General features: G+C 46.5%; 1 protein-coding gene across 2 annotated transcripts in view; it reads left to right on the top strand.

The window, feature by feature from the left end:
- Positions 1-296: 296 nt before the first annotated feature.
- EDIL3 (EGF like repeats and discoidin domains 3) overlaps positions 297-12,556 on the top strand; it is a 234,104-nt gene continuing 221,844 nt past the window's right edge. Inside the window, exon 1 of one of the 2 annotated variants that reach the window (XM_042023048.1) lies at positions 297-576. In XM_042023048.1, the coding sequence (XP_041878982.1) occupies positions 510-576 (67 nt within the window). In that variant the 5' untranslated portion in view covers positions 297-509. The remainder of the gene's footprint in view (positions 577-12,556) is intronic. The other variant, XM_042023047.1, reaches the window with a different exon arrangement.

Genomic DNA, 12,556 nt, shown 5'->3' on the forward strand with positions numbered 1-12,556 from the left:
AGCCGGGGGCCGCGGAGTCCCAGCCCCGTGCTGGGGCTCCCTCCCGCACCCTCCGCACCGCGGGGGCGCGGCCGCGGGCGGGGCGGGGCCGGGGTGTGTCCAGCGGCACCGCCCCCGGGATCCGCGCGGGGCGGGCAGGGCAGCGGCAGGAGAAGGAGGAGGAGGAGGAGGAGGAGGAAGGGAGAGAGGAGAAAGAGGAGGAGGAGGAGGCGGCGGGACACGGCACGGAGGCGGCGGCCGGGCCATGCTGGAGGCGCGGCGGCACCTGGCGGGCGCGCAGAGCGGGCGGGCGGCGGGACGGGCTCCGCGCCGCGCGTAGGGCGGTGGCAGCGGAGCGGCGGGGGCTGCGCTCGGCCGGGGGACGCTCCACGCCGCGCAGCGCCAGGAGGGACCTGCGCATCCTCGCAGCGCCTCGCATCGCCTCACCGGGCGGAGGCACCGCCAGCGCCCGCCGCCCGCATCCCTCGACTGAGGCGGAGGAGAGCAGCAGGAGGAGGAGGAGGAGGAGGATGAGCCGCGCGGTGCTGGCCTGGCTGGCGCTCTGCGGGAGCCTGGCGGCGCCGCGCCCCGCCCGAGGTGAGGGGACGGAGGACGGCGGGGACGGACGGGAGACGGGGGTCGGGGTCGCGGTCGCGCCGGAGCTCCCGTAAAGTCGGAGTCCAAGTGCGCGGGGGACCGGGGAGGTGGCTCTTAGCAGGGTGCCGCTCTCTGGGCTCTCCTTTTCTCTTTATGGATAAGGAAAAAAAAAAAAAAAATACTTACCTCTACATTTGAAATAGAAGCCGGCGGAAGATTCATCCTCAGACACCTTCTGTTTTGAAACTATGAAATTAGAGGGGAAAGAAATGCCGTGAGAGCTTAAATGTAATCCAGATGAGCGGCTGGGAAGATTTAATATCCGCAGAGCTGTCCCCACCGCTTTTCCCTTCCTCCCCCCACCGCTCCCCAGCCGCCGGTCTTCATTGCAATTTGGAGCCTGTTAGCTCCGAGCCGGAAACCCAGCAAACCGCGGAACAGTTTGCAAACACGTTCGGGAGCTTGAGCATCTCGACAGCAGCGAGCAGCTCTTGCCAGGCGACCCTTTCGCTGCCTTTCTCTGCCTCCCCCTATTAGGTCTTCTCCATCTAAAACACCCGCGGCGCCTTCTCGGTGTCTCACCCCCTTCCAAACAAAAACAAGACAAAAAAAAAACCCACCAAAACCAAGAACCTTCCCGACAAGGAAAAAGCCAACCCTACCCCAGAGAGACAACTTTAGATCTCTTGGGAGTTCTCTTTATTAATTCTATTAATCGGTTCGTCCAGGCTAGGGGAGGTTTACCCTCCTCGCGTTAAAAAGTTGTAGGAGCTCATCGTGCGAGGAGCTGATGGTGGGGCTGTGGGCCCGGTCCCCCGTCTGCAGAAGGCTCGGGGGGCTGCCCGGGGCGGTGGGCGATCCCTCGCTGCCCGTCCCGTCGCGTCCTGCCCATCCCGGCTCTCCCACCCGGGCACCCTCCGCGCCGCCGGGGAAGGCGCTGGGCTCGTCTCCGGGACCACCGTGGGTCCCCTCCTCTTGCCCGCAGCCCCCCGTGGACTCTCCTCGCCCTCTGCGAGCTCCGAGCGTCCTCCTGTGCCGCGGATGTTCTGTTTCTCTGTGTGATCCCACCCGGCGTGGAGACCCCTCTATCCTCCTGCTTGGTAGAACAACTGTTGTCCTAATGAGTACCAGAATATTCCCACTGACTTTTAGACCTGTTCCCCTCATTATTAACTTTTTTCTTTCTTTCTTTCTTTTTTTTTTTTTTCTTTTTTTAGGTTTCAAAATGAAACCAGTGTATCAGTAAAAGCTGAATATTTTATTAGTCCTTAAATTATTCAGCACTGTGGCTTCTCAAAATCTGGTAACATTCACACAGTTGCAGTGAGCATGTGATAGGTTATGCAATATGTCCTTGTACCTGCAGTTTATTCCCCAAAGTCTCTTTATTAAGCAAAAGATAACTGTATCTGCCACAAAGTCTGGACTTGTCATAAGCGCTTTGCACTGGGCTTCTTTGGAACTTCTGATAGCTCACATCTGTGACGTTTTCTCATTAAAGTCTATGGTTTTGCCCTGTTTTCAGGTAACTTCAGAACAGAGAGAACTTAATAGGTTTTCTAGCAGAAGTGAAATAGGAAGGAAAAAAATCCATTTGCTCTGTGATTGCTTAAGCTGTGATTGTCCTTGGCTCTCGAAAAGAAACAGAAGAAAATTATACTGAGTCTTTTTTTTTGTGCTGAAACAGAGAAAAATGCTGCTTGACAAGTCTGATAAACTGGGTTAATTTTGGTGGCTGTCATAACATTTACTCTTAATAGATCCTCTCAAAGTTGCAATGACTCTAAGCACTGTAAGTAACCAAAACTCTTCCAAAAGCAGGTTTTGAACAGTGCAGAACTTGTTTCAACACTATTCACTATGAGTCCATTCCCGTAATGGTGTAGAATGAAAACCAGTGGAAGTGTCATCTGTGCAGTGGTCAGTTCCCACCTGCCTTTGGGGTAAATTCCAAGTGCAGATCAAAGTCAAGTCATATACTTCATTACTGACCTGCATTTCAAGCCTACCACTAAAGAAAAAGACCAACTGCTTTTCTTGTTGGAGCTCTGCAAAGCAATGATGGAGGTCGAAATCCTGTTTATCCATGACGTCTTAAAAACACCTCCTGCTTTTTGTGTTTGGAACAAATACATAGTATGCCAGCAAATTTGAGGTGGGTTTTTTTGTCTCTTTAGTTGTTGTTGTCGGTTTTAAGGGAGAGAAAAGGGTGAGAAAGATTGAAAGATAGTAATGGATGAAAAAGTCATCTCAGTGGGAGACTGTAATTTTCTTCTTCCTGGCCAGTCTGATAAATTTGCAATCTCATGCACTGTAACAGGAGCCTGATCTTCAGTGATGTGTTTATATGCAAGTACATGATGAAACCATCCTTCAAGGGTGCAGTGACTTCTACCCCTTAGTTTGCAAGAAAGATGCAGGTGCATTTTTAATAAGCAATGTCCTTTTATACATATTTAAAAACAGCTATAAGCTTTTACATTTGCTGCTGTTTCTGTTCCTTGGTCGAATTTGAATGCCAGACACTCTGGTGCTTTACTGTGCATGGACAGGCAGTAACTACCAGAGTGACTGCAGAGACTACAAGAGATTATTTCAGGAGGAAGAAATCCACTGCATCCCACCTACAATAAAACAGGTTCATGAGTACCACTGTATATTTTTTTAGGGGTAAATAAGTCAACAGCTTTAAAAACAGTCAGTGAAGACGGGAATCAAATGAAAGGACAGCACAGTTTAAAACTGGTGGCTGTTTTGATTCCCAGATGCCTCTGGCCATGGGGTAAGCTGATCAACAACAGTAATGGGACTGCAGGTGCACAGCAGATCAGTGTATCCCATGTCTTCGTGATAAACATTTCTGCAACAGGACCTTCTGACAAATTACTATTTGAGTTGTCTTTATAGTGCACCTGATCCCTGGGTTGTATCATGCTTCTCCACTTAGCTGTCTGCTGTGTTTTTATGTGTGATTTGCCCAAAAATGGTATTGACATTGCTGAAAACAGGCAAGTCTAGTTCTTTATTTTATGACTGTGTCCTGTCAGCCCAAGAGAAAAGCTTTGGAACTTTGAAGGAAGTGTTTCAAAGATGTTGCTTTTTCTCCATTACAGTGGCAACCTTCACTCTCTCTGAGGCTTAGAAGTTTCTATAAAGTCTCTTTCTGCAGCTGGAATCAGCTGCAAGGAGCAAAAGTGCTGAGAAACAAGAGAGGTAAACTGTAGCTTTGTTCTCCTGTATCTATACTGAAAGGCTGAAAAGATCACAGAGGCTTTTAAAGACCAGGATTCTTCTGTTTTACTGAATGCCTTTGCATCTTTGGACAGCATCTGCTTCTGTACAAACTGCTGACAGTGTGACCCTGCATAATGATTTTCACTGTTCTTTTAACAAATTACATTTGTATTCAAATTGATTTTCCATGACGGCTCGTATAGCCTCCAGAAAGCATATAGTGGATATACTGTTGTATTCTGTACATGTCTGGTCAGCCCAGGACAAAATTTGATGTCAAGCCATGCATTGTTATAACTGGAATTAATTGTTCTGGTAGTATTAGTTGGGTTTTTTGAGTCCAGCTTCCTATTACACTGCCCTTTATGTCCTTATCCTTTATGTCTCTTTTCAAAGGATAGGCTTCATACAAGGTTGCATGTCAATGGCGGCACAGGGGAAAGGGTCACTGTCTTATCTTATCTTCCCTCCTCCACATTTTTTCAATTGCCATCCAGCTGAAAATCAAGGAAATGATCCACTCTGGGAGTTATTTCAAAAGACAGCAACTTTTTATCAAGATTTTTATGCCTCAAATTAACTGTTTATGAGGCACATGTCCCTAAAACAGCAGTAACAAACTCACGTCCTGATACCCCTTCAGTGGAGGAAAGACATCTGGGGAAGCTGTATTTAAGAAACTGCAGGAGTAAGAGATGAATCAATTTATTGTGAGTCACACAGGAGTTGGCGTGTTACTGTTTTCATCTTCTTAGTCTCTCAAACTTTGGTAAGCCACAGAGACAGGATTTCTGAAATCCTGAAGGATGGTCAGTGCTGTATTACAAGTGAGATTAGATGTGAAGAAAAAATTTCTACCTGTGAGGGTAGGCAGGCCCGGGCACAGGGTGCCCAGAGAAGCTGTGGCTGCCCCTGGATCCCTGGAAATCCCTGGGAGTGTCCAAGGCCAGGCTGGACAGGGCTTGGAGCACTTTGGGAGGGTGGACAGCATCCCTGCCCATGGCAGGGGGTGGCACTGTGTGATCTTTGAGGTCTCTCCCAACCCAGACCATTTATGTGATTCTGTGATACTGCACTTTGTTGTAGCATACTTGAAGCCCAGCTTGAGTTTGAACTAGGTTGAACAGCAAACAGGTAGTAATTTAAGACTCAAACCAGGTTCACAGTGAAAATTCAGTGAAATCTTAGTTGGGTGATGTGTTAGAAAATAAAAGATGAGTCAAAAGTTTCAGGTCCAAAGAAAGGTTGTAAGGACATTAATATCAGCAAAATTAAAACTTCTGGAAAATGCTGTTTTACATCGGAGGACCAACAAACATTTGCATTTAAAGTTAAGGGGAGAACCTACGGGAAAGGCAACACCATCCTAAATTTGGTGTGTTGTGCCACACGTGTTATATGAGGAATAATGGGTCTAAGTTTCCCTTTTCGTAGGAAACTTTAGTAGTAGGAAATATTTTAGGGAGAACAACTCACTGAGTGTAGTGACAGCAGGGTATGGCTGATTTTCTAACAATCTGTGTAGGGGGTAGAACAGCTTTTTGGCCATTGATATTGTGGGAACAGAGCAACGATCTGTCCAAAACCGGTACCTGCAGCTGTGGGTCTGTGTGCTCTGAAGGCAGGGATTGACTAAGCAGCTGTGTCCCAGGAATCTGGAGGCATAGAACCTGCACCATCTCTTTGTGCTTTGGGGTTTTATCAAATCTCAGTCTTGCTGGTGAGGGAATATACTTAACATACTTGTGGGGTTTTTTATTCATTTGTTTGTGTGGGTTTTTTCTCTCTAATCAGCAAGCTGTGTTACCTTTCATCACAGCGGGGGTGTTCTTCTATTTTAAGTTTCGAAAGCTGAGAAATGAAGCAGACCATGATTACCTAATAAAGTCTCTAGCTAACTACATGTGGTGTGTGTGTGTGAATGCGTTATCATATGAAAGACACATAAAAACATCTTAATTTTACATAATATATAACAGCTATATGCAAACATACTGTGCTTCAGGTGTAATTTGGGTATATCTACACTCCAGAGACCATACGGAGGAATTGCAGCCACTTATGTGCCTCACATCTGGTCTGATACTTAGAAGTTTGGGAAATGTTAGATAAGACCTATTCATCCTATGAATTCACGATGCACAGATCTGTATTTCAAGTAAGAATTTGTTATACGCAACAAAATCACTGTCTAGGATTTTTTTTTTTAGGTTATTGATAGTATTCCTCACTCCACATGCCTAAAACTTTTTAAAAGGAGGTCATTTGTAGGCAAAAGGGGGTTTTGTGCCTATAAATGTAAGACTTATGTACGTAAGACTTAAAAATTATGATTTATGTATATATATCTTTGGTGAAGTTGTTTGAAAATTGAGAAAAAAGTACTCATACACAACCACAGAATATGATGAGTTGGAAGGGACCCACAATGTCCATTGAGTCCAGCTCCTGGCCCTGCCCAGACACCCCAACAACCCCACCCTGGGCATCCCTGGCAGCGCTGTCCCAACGCTCCTGGAGCTCTGGCAGCCTCGGGGCCGGGACCATTCCCTGGGGAGCCTGGGCAGTGCCCAGCACCCTCTGGGGAAAAACCTTTCTCTAATATATGACCTAAACCTCCCCTGACACAGCTCAAGCTGCTCCCTGGGTCCTATCCCTGTCACAGATCAGAGCTGCCCTTCCTCTTCCCCTCATGAGGAAGCTGTACCTGTGATGAGTCTCCCCTCAGTCTCCTCCTCTCCAGCTGAACACACCAAGGGCCCTCAGCTGCTCCTCACGCAGCCCCTCCACACCATTCACCATCCTCATTGCCCTCCTTTGGACCCTCTCTAACAGTTTAATATCTTTTTTACACTGGGATGCCCAGAGCTGCACACAATGTTCCAGGTGAGGCCTCCCCAGCCCAGAGCAGAGCAGGACGATCCCTCCCTGGCCTGGCCGGCCATGCTGGGCCTGGTGCCCCCAGGACAGGGCACAGCCACTGACCAGGACCACCAGGTTCCTTTCCCTGGCACTGCTTTACATTCCCATTCCCCAGCCTGTCCGTACACCCAGGGTTACCCCACCCCAGGGGCAGAATCCAGCACCTTCTGCAGCTGAACCTCACACGGTTGGTGCTGGCCCAGGCCTCTCATTTGTCACGGCCTCCCTGCCCTCCAGGGAGTCGACAGCTCCCCCCAGTTTTATTGTCTTTGAACTTGCTCTGGATTCCTTCCAGTCCTGCATCCAAATCATTCGTGGGGATGTTAAGAAGCACAGGACCGAAGATGGAGTCCTGCAGAACATCAGTAGTGACAGGTCGCCAGTCTGATGTCACCCCAGCCACCGTAACCCTTCGTGCCTGGCCCTTGAGCCAGCTGCTCACCCATCTCATGATGTGTTTATTCAGCTGTGGGATGGACAGTTTGTCCAGAGCAATCCTGGGAGATACAGTGTCCAAAGCTTTCCTGAAATCCAGAAAGGTCCATCGGCTGGCTTCCCTTGATCCACTGGGTGAGTCACCTTGTCATGAAAGACATCAGGTTTGACAAGCAGGACTTTCCCCTCATGCAGCCATGCTGGTGACTGCCTTGTCCTCCAGGTGTTTTTCAATACCTCCCAGAATAATCTTCTCCATAGCTTTACGAGGCCCTGAAGTGAGACTGACAGGCCTGTAGTTTCCAGAGTCCATCTTTCCCTTCCTGAAAACTGAGACAATGTTCTCCAGATTCCAGTCAGCTGGGACCTCTCTGGATTCCCAAGACTGCTCAAAAATCATTGAGAGGGGTTTTGTGATGACATCAACAGCTGTTTGAGGACTCTTGGATGAATCCCATTAGGCCCCACAGATTTGTAGGGATCCAGCTGGAGCAGCAGATCCCACGCAGTTTCAGGGTTGACTGGGGGCTGATCATTGTCACAGTCATGGTCCTCCAGCTCAGGGCACTGGGATGCCCTTGGTCCATCCATGTCAAAGGAGGAGGCAAAGGATGCATTGAGCCTTGTCCCTGTCCTGTATGTGAAGAGACCATCCTCATCCCGGAAGGGGCCAATGGTATTTTTGCAGTGCCTATTGCCATTATTTCATTCAGAAAATATCTTTTTCTTGTGCCCCACAGTTCTGGCAGCCCCAGCTCCAGCTGAGCTTTGGCCACACAAGTTTTTTCCCTACAGTGACAGCAAGATCTCAGTGTTCTTCCCACAGAGCCACCTGGCCCTGCTCACACTGGGCACACACCTTCCCTTTTTGCCTTATTTCCAAGAGAATATTCCTGCTTAGCCAAGCCATCCTTCTGCCTCGCCTCATTTAAGTGGACGATCCTGGATTATCTTGGCTCTCCCAACTGCGGCAGCAGAACGACAAGTATTTGGTTTTAGGAGTTAGGATTTCAGGCGCAGTATTTAAAGCAGCGAGCTGAAGTGAGCAGATGACAGCAGGGAGAAGCAGCAGATGGATAAGGAGGCTCAAGAAGATCAGCACTCCTTGAGCAGAGCCAGGGCAGGAGCTTGGCACATCCCGGCAGGAAACTGATGATGTGAGAGAAAAATGTACCTCAGATTTATGGGTTGTTTGTGACCCCAGAGGCTGCAGAGGACAGGGAGGGGAGCGAAGCCTCCCCCAGGGGAGGTGGGAGGTTGGATGTGGGACTTCTCTGCTGCCTCCTCTCCCAGGTGGTGTGTGGGAGAGTGGGGTCAGATACAGAGGCATAATCTGCCCAGGAAGCACTTTCTGCATCAAGTGGTGTCTCTTGATCAAAGCTGATGGAGAAATTTTCTAACCCAGAAGGCTCTATCAGAATGTTGCAATTCCGAACTCACAGTAGTTTAACCAGTGAACAGATTCACTCTGGAGTGTAGCTTGCCTGCCTGGGACAACACGAGCTCAGGTACCTGTGCAGTGCTTCAAACTATGGATTTGAACTCCAGAGTTTCAACTTTAAGAGGGCATTTTTTCAGCATTTTCCAAATAACCTTCTCTCCTTCTTCCTGCCCCTCACCCCTTGCAACTACTTTTTCCTTGATTGTTTTCAGTTCTAAGCAACACAAGGCACTTATCTGTGCAGAGTCAGATCATGGTCCTACTGTAGGATAAAGCTACCATTTAGACATAGAAAGCTTTTTATTCTTTGCCTTTGGGTACTCTCACAATAGAACTTTTTGACAGATCAAAAAAAAAACCCCCAAATCAAACATGAAAGAGATGACTGCTTTGCTAATTTTTAACTGCAGTAATTTTATTTGCCGAGCTTCTGTGTAGGGAGGCTGACAAAATCTCTGCAAAAACTGGGTTTTTTTCCCCTATCATTGTCAGGATGCTGTGTCAACCTGCATAATTATGGAGAGCTGTGACAGCAGAGCATAAATAACAGTAATTTCTGGCATCTGACTACCCATGGCTTAGGTTTCTGCAACAGTGAAGCTACAACAGATCACACAAGAAACACTTATGGATAAGACTTGCATGCGCTAAGCAGAGGCATGAAAAATAGGAAAAAAATAAAATAGATTTATTTTATGTTTAGCATTTACTTACACCTTTCAGTCCTTCTCTGCCTCATGCTTCTATCACTGCCAGGTGTCATTGCACAAAACCAGCCCCTGAAATCTGGGTTTCCTCCCTGATTACTCTAGTACAGTTCTTCTGACCATCCTGCTTTAGTTTTTTTTTTTGTTTGTTTGTTTGTTTGTTTTGTTTTACTCCTTTTGCAGCTCAGGCTTTTGAAGTAGAGATGGAGAAACTATTATATGCAATGTAACTTGTCAGATTCCTTGCTTGTGTGAGGAATTGCATGGGATTGCTTTGCAAGGTCTTTTCTAGGTTAAAAACTAAGACCCACTAGCTGATTGCTTTCAGATACTATTCCAGAACTATTTTAAAACCATGCAATGCTGTTTATTTGAACAATTTTAAGGGAAGATTAGCTTGATACTCTGAATAGTGTACAGTGTGGATGGGGAAATGATGTGCTGTTGTCATGGGAAGTAGCTGAAATGACCTAGCAGCTCCCTTCTCTGCTGCATGCTATATATGTGCCTTTAATGATGCTTTTGTGTAATTTCTTTAACGTCTTTTTTTACGGTTTACCTTCAGACCTTGTACAGAATAATGCATTCCTTACAGATAGCCCTCCAGGGTAAAGATCAACCTCTTTGATAATGACTTTCATTTTCCTGGGTGTGATCAAGCCCATCCTATTCAGTCGTCTTGGCTTTCTTCACCAGGCTTCTCTTCAACCTGATATCCTTATTCAGGGAGACGAATCCTTTCAGAAATTTCTCTTAGAAATGCTTCATTTTTGTACTGTGGCACAGTTACATGGATGCTCTGATTCTTTCCTAGGGTGGTTTTACTTAACCTTAAACTCTTCTCCAAACGTGGGTCCTGTGGTTCAGCCTGTCACTAAAGTCATAACAACAAAAAAAAATGTAATTGAAGAAATGTCAGGCATGTCTGGGAGTGTAGTGTTAGATGTATCCTTTCTTTTGTGAAATCCATTGGGGAAGAAAAAAAATCAAAGCAACATTCTGAACAAGAGCTCAGAAATCAGCTGGAATAAAGTGTGATTGACTACATATATTGACTTAATGTTAATACCACATCTATATTGGTTTCTCACAGTAAGTGCAGTGATTGCTCTAGCATGCCTCAATATCTTTTGGTAGAGATGAATAATTATATAACAATGTGCATTTTAAACCAGAGAATTATACAGCAATATAATGGTTTTGGTTGGGGAGGGACCTTAAAGCCCATCCAGTGCCACCCCTGCCATGGGCAGGGACACCTCCCACTGTCCCAGGCTGCTCCCAGCCCCAGTGTCCAGCCTGGCCTTGGACACTGCCAGGGATCCAGGGGCAGCCCCAGCTGCTCTGGGCACCCTGTGCCAGGGCCTGCCCACCCTCACAGGGAACAATTTCCTTTGAATATTTAATCTAAACCTTCTCTCTGTCAGCTTGAAGCCAAAATGCTGAGTGTGAGTAAAAGTAGAGTGGTAAAGGTGCAGCTCTGACCTGTGGGTCAGAGCAGTTTGGTCAGGAAGGGGTGAAACAAGTGTCTGGTCTGTAGGAATCTTCCCGAGTCTCCAAAGTTTTTACTGCAAGACAAAGCTGAGACGAGCAACTCTGTGAGATTTGATAGTGTGGCCAAAGCCCATCTAATTTCTCTGCCACTAGCTTTTCCCTAATTTCTTTGCTACTGGCTTTTCCCTAATGCCAGCACTGGTGATAGTCTCACATAGAGCGGTAAAATTCTCTGGAAGTTTGTATTCTTGGGATGGCTTAGGGCAGGAGCAGGCCAGTCCTAATGATGGTGCAAGGAACGGAGATGGGGACAAGGAGGGCGGAGCAAGTGGCATGGGCAGGGTTGTTGAACACTCCCTGTGTCCTCAGCTGGTTCATTCAGATAATTTTCTCAGTGCCAGTTTTACACATTTTTTTGTCAAGAAATAAGTTTCTGCACCGACCCTAAGGCACAGGGTGCCAGATTTCCCCCTGCCTCGTGTATAGCTGTGTATTCCCCACTGTGGAAATGTGCTGGAGTCAGATCCATGAGTATCTCTTGTATTCCTCGCTGCTTTGCCTTGGCATGGATGAAGGCAGAGGAGCCAATTCCACGTTACCCTGGACATCTCCTGGTCCTAAGTGGCCACCTCATCATCCTGGGGCAGATCCAGTGTTGATTAACTAGACTAACCCCACTAGGTTATTTTGCTGAGGACAGATTACAGTGTTTTTCTTCCCTAATTATTTTGTTGCAAATATTTATCTTGGGGATAAAGATCCCGCCTGGGCCACACGGAGCAGGCGAGGCTCGGAAGCTCCCCATGTGCTCTCAGTGGAAACAGGAGGAGCTGCCTGCCTTAGAAATCCTGCTCTGGCTTAATTCCAAGCAAGAAATCTGTTTTACAACTACCAGGGAGTCGACGTGGTTCTGGCTCCTTCACTCAGACCAGCTGAATGCTGAGCAGGAAGAAAGAAAGAAGACAAAATGGGTAAAATTATTGCCCGCTTCAGTTACATCATGAGGAAAAAGAGAAAACTTCAAAATGTCTGAGACTGGTGACTGACTATTTTTACAAATTAGCTCACTGCTTGATTGTTTGGGATTTTGATAAACAAATTCTTGAGGTTTTGTGGGGTTTTTTAAAATTCCCTGTAGAGAGTAATAAACAATTAAAAATTGGTGTATTGGTTTTGTTTCCAGTTGAATTCCAGCTAAAGCATTATACTTGTAGAAAAATCTGAACAATCTTAAATTCTATCTAGACATTTCCTTTTGAGGCAGAGGAAGGAAGGAAAATATTCCAAAACTGTACCCCAACTTCACTGGAATAAAAATCACTGATATGTAATTATAATTTTTTAATATAAATTTTTTTAAATCTAGAGGAGCACCATTTGCAGAGCTGAAGAATTGTAGCAAAACCTGTACTTTTAGTGATTTTTGAGTGGTTTTTGAGTTTCAGGATGCTACCCTTTCACTCTATTAATGTTCTAGTCTGTCAGATAATCATGAAGTCTTGTGCTAGCATCTTTCATAGCAATCTTTTGTCCCTTGTGTCACATCAAGCTTTTTTCCTGTCGTTGCCACCCATCTCTTATCCTTGACGTGTCCGTACCTTCCATCCCTGAAGTCTGAAAACAAAGGTCAATACATCAAGTAGAAAAAGGCATCCACTTTTAAGAGAAATGATGAGTTCTGATGACTTATGCCTGACAAAAGCCATGTTATGGGTCTCCTGTAGTGTTGCAGGCACAGCAGCTGCCT

Source organism: Corvus kubaryi, unplaced genomic scaffold (assembly GCF_017639235.1).
Source record: "Corvus kubaryi isolate FWS band 111438036 unplaced genomic scaffold, C.kubaryi_AGA036_p1.0 37236, whole genome shotgun sequence".
NCBI lineage: Eukaryota > Metazoa > Chordata > Aves > Passeriformes > Corvidae > Corvus > Corvus kubaryi.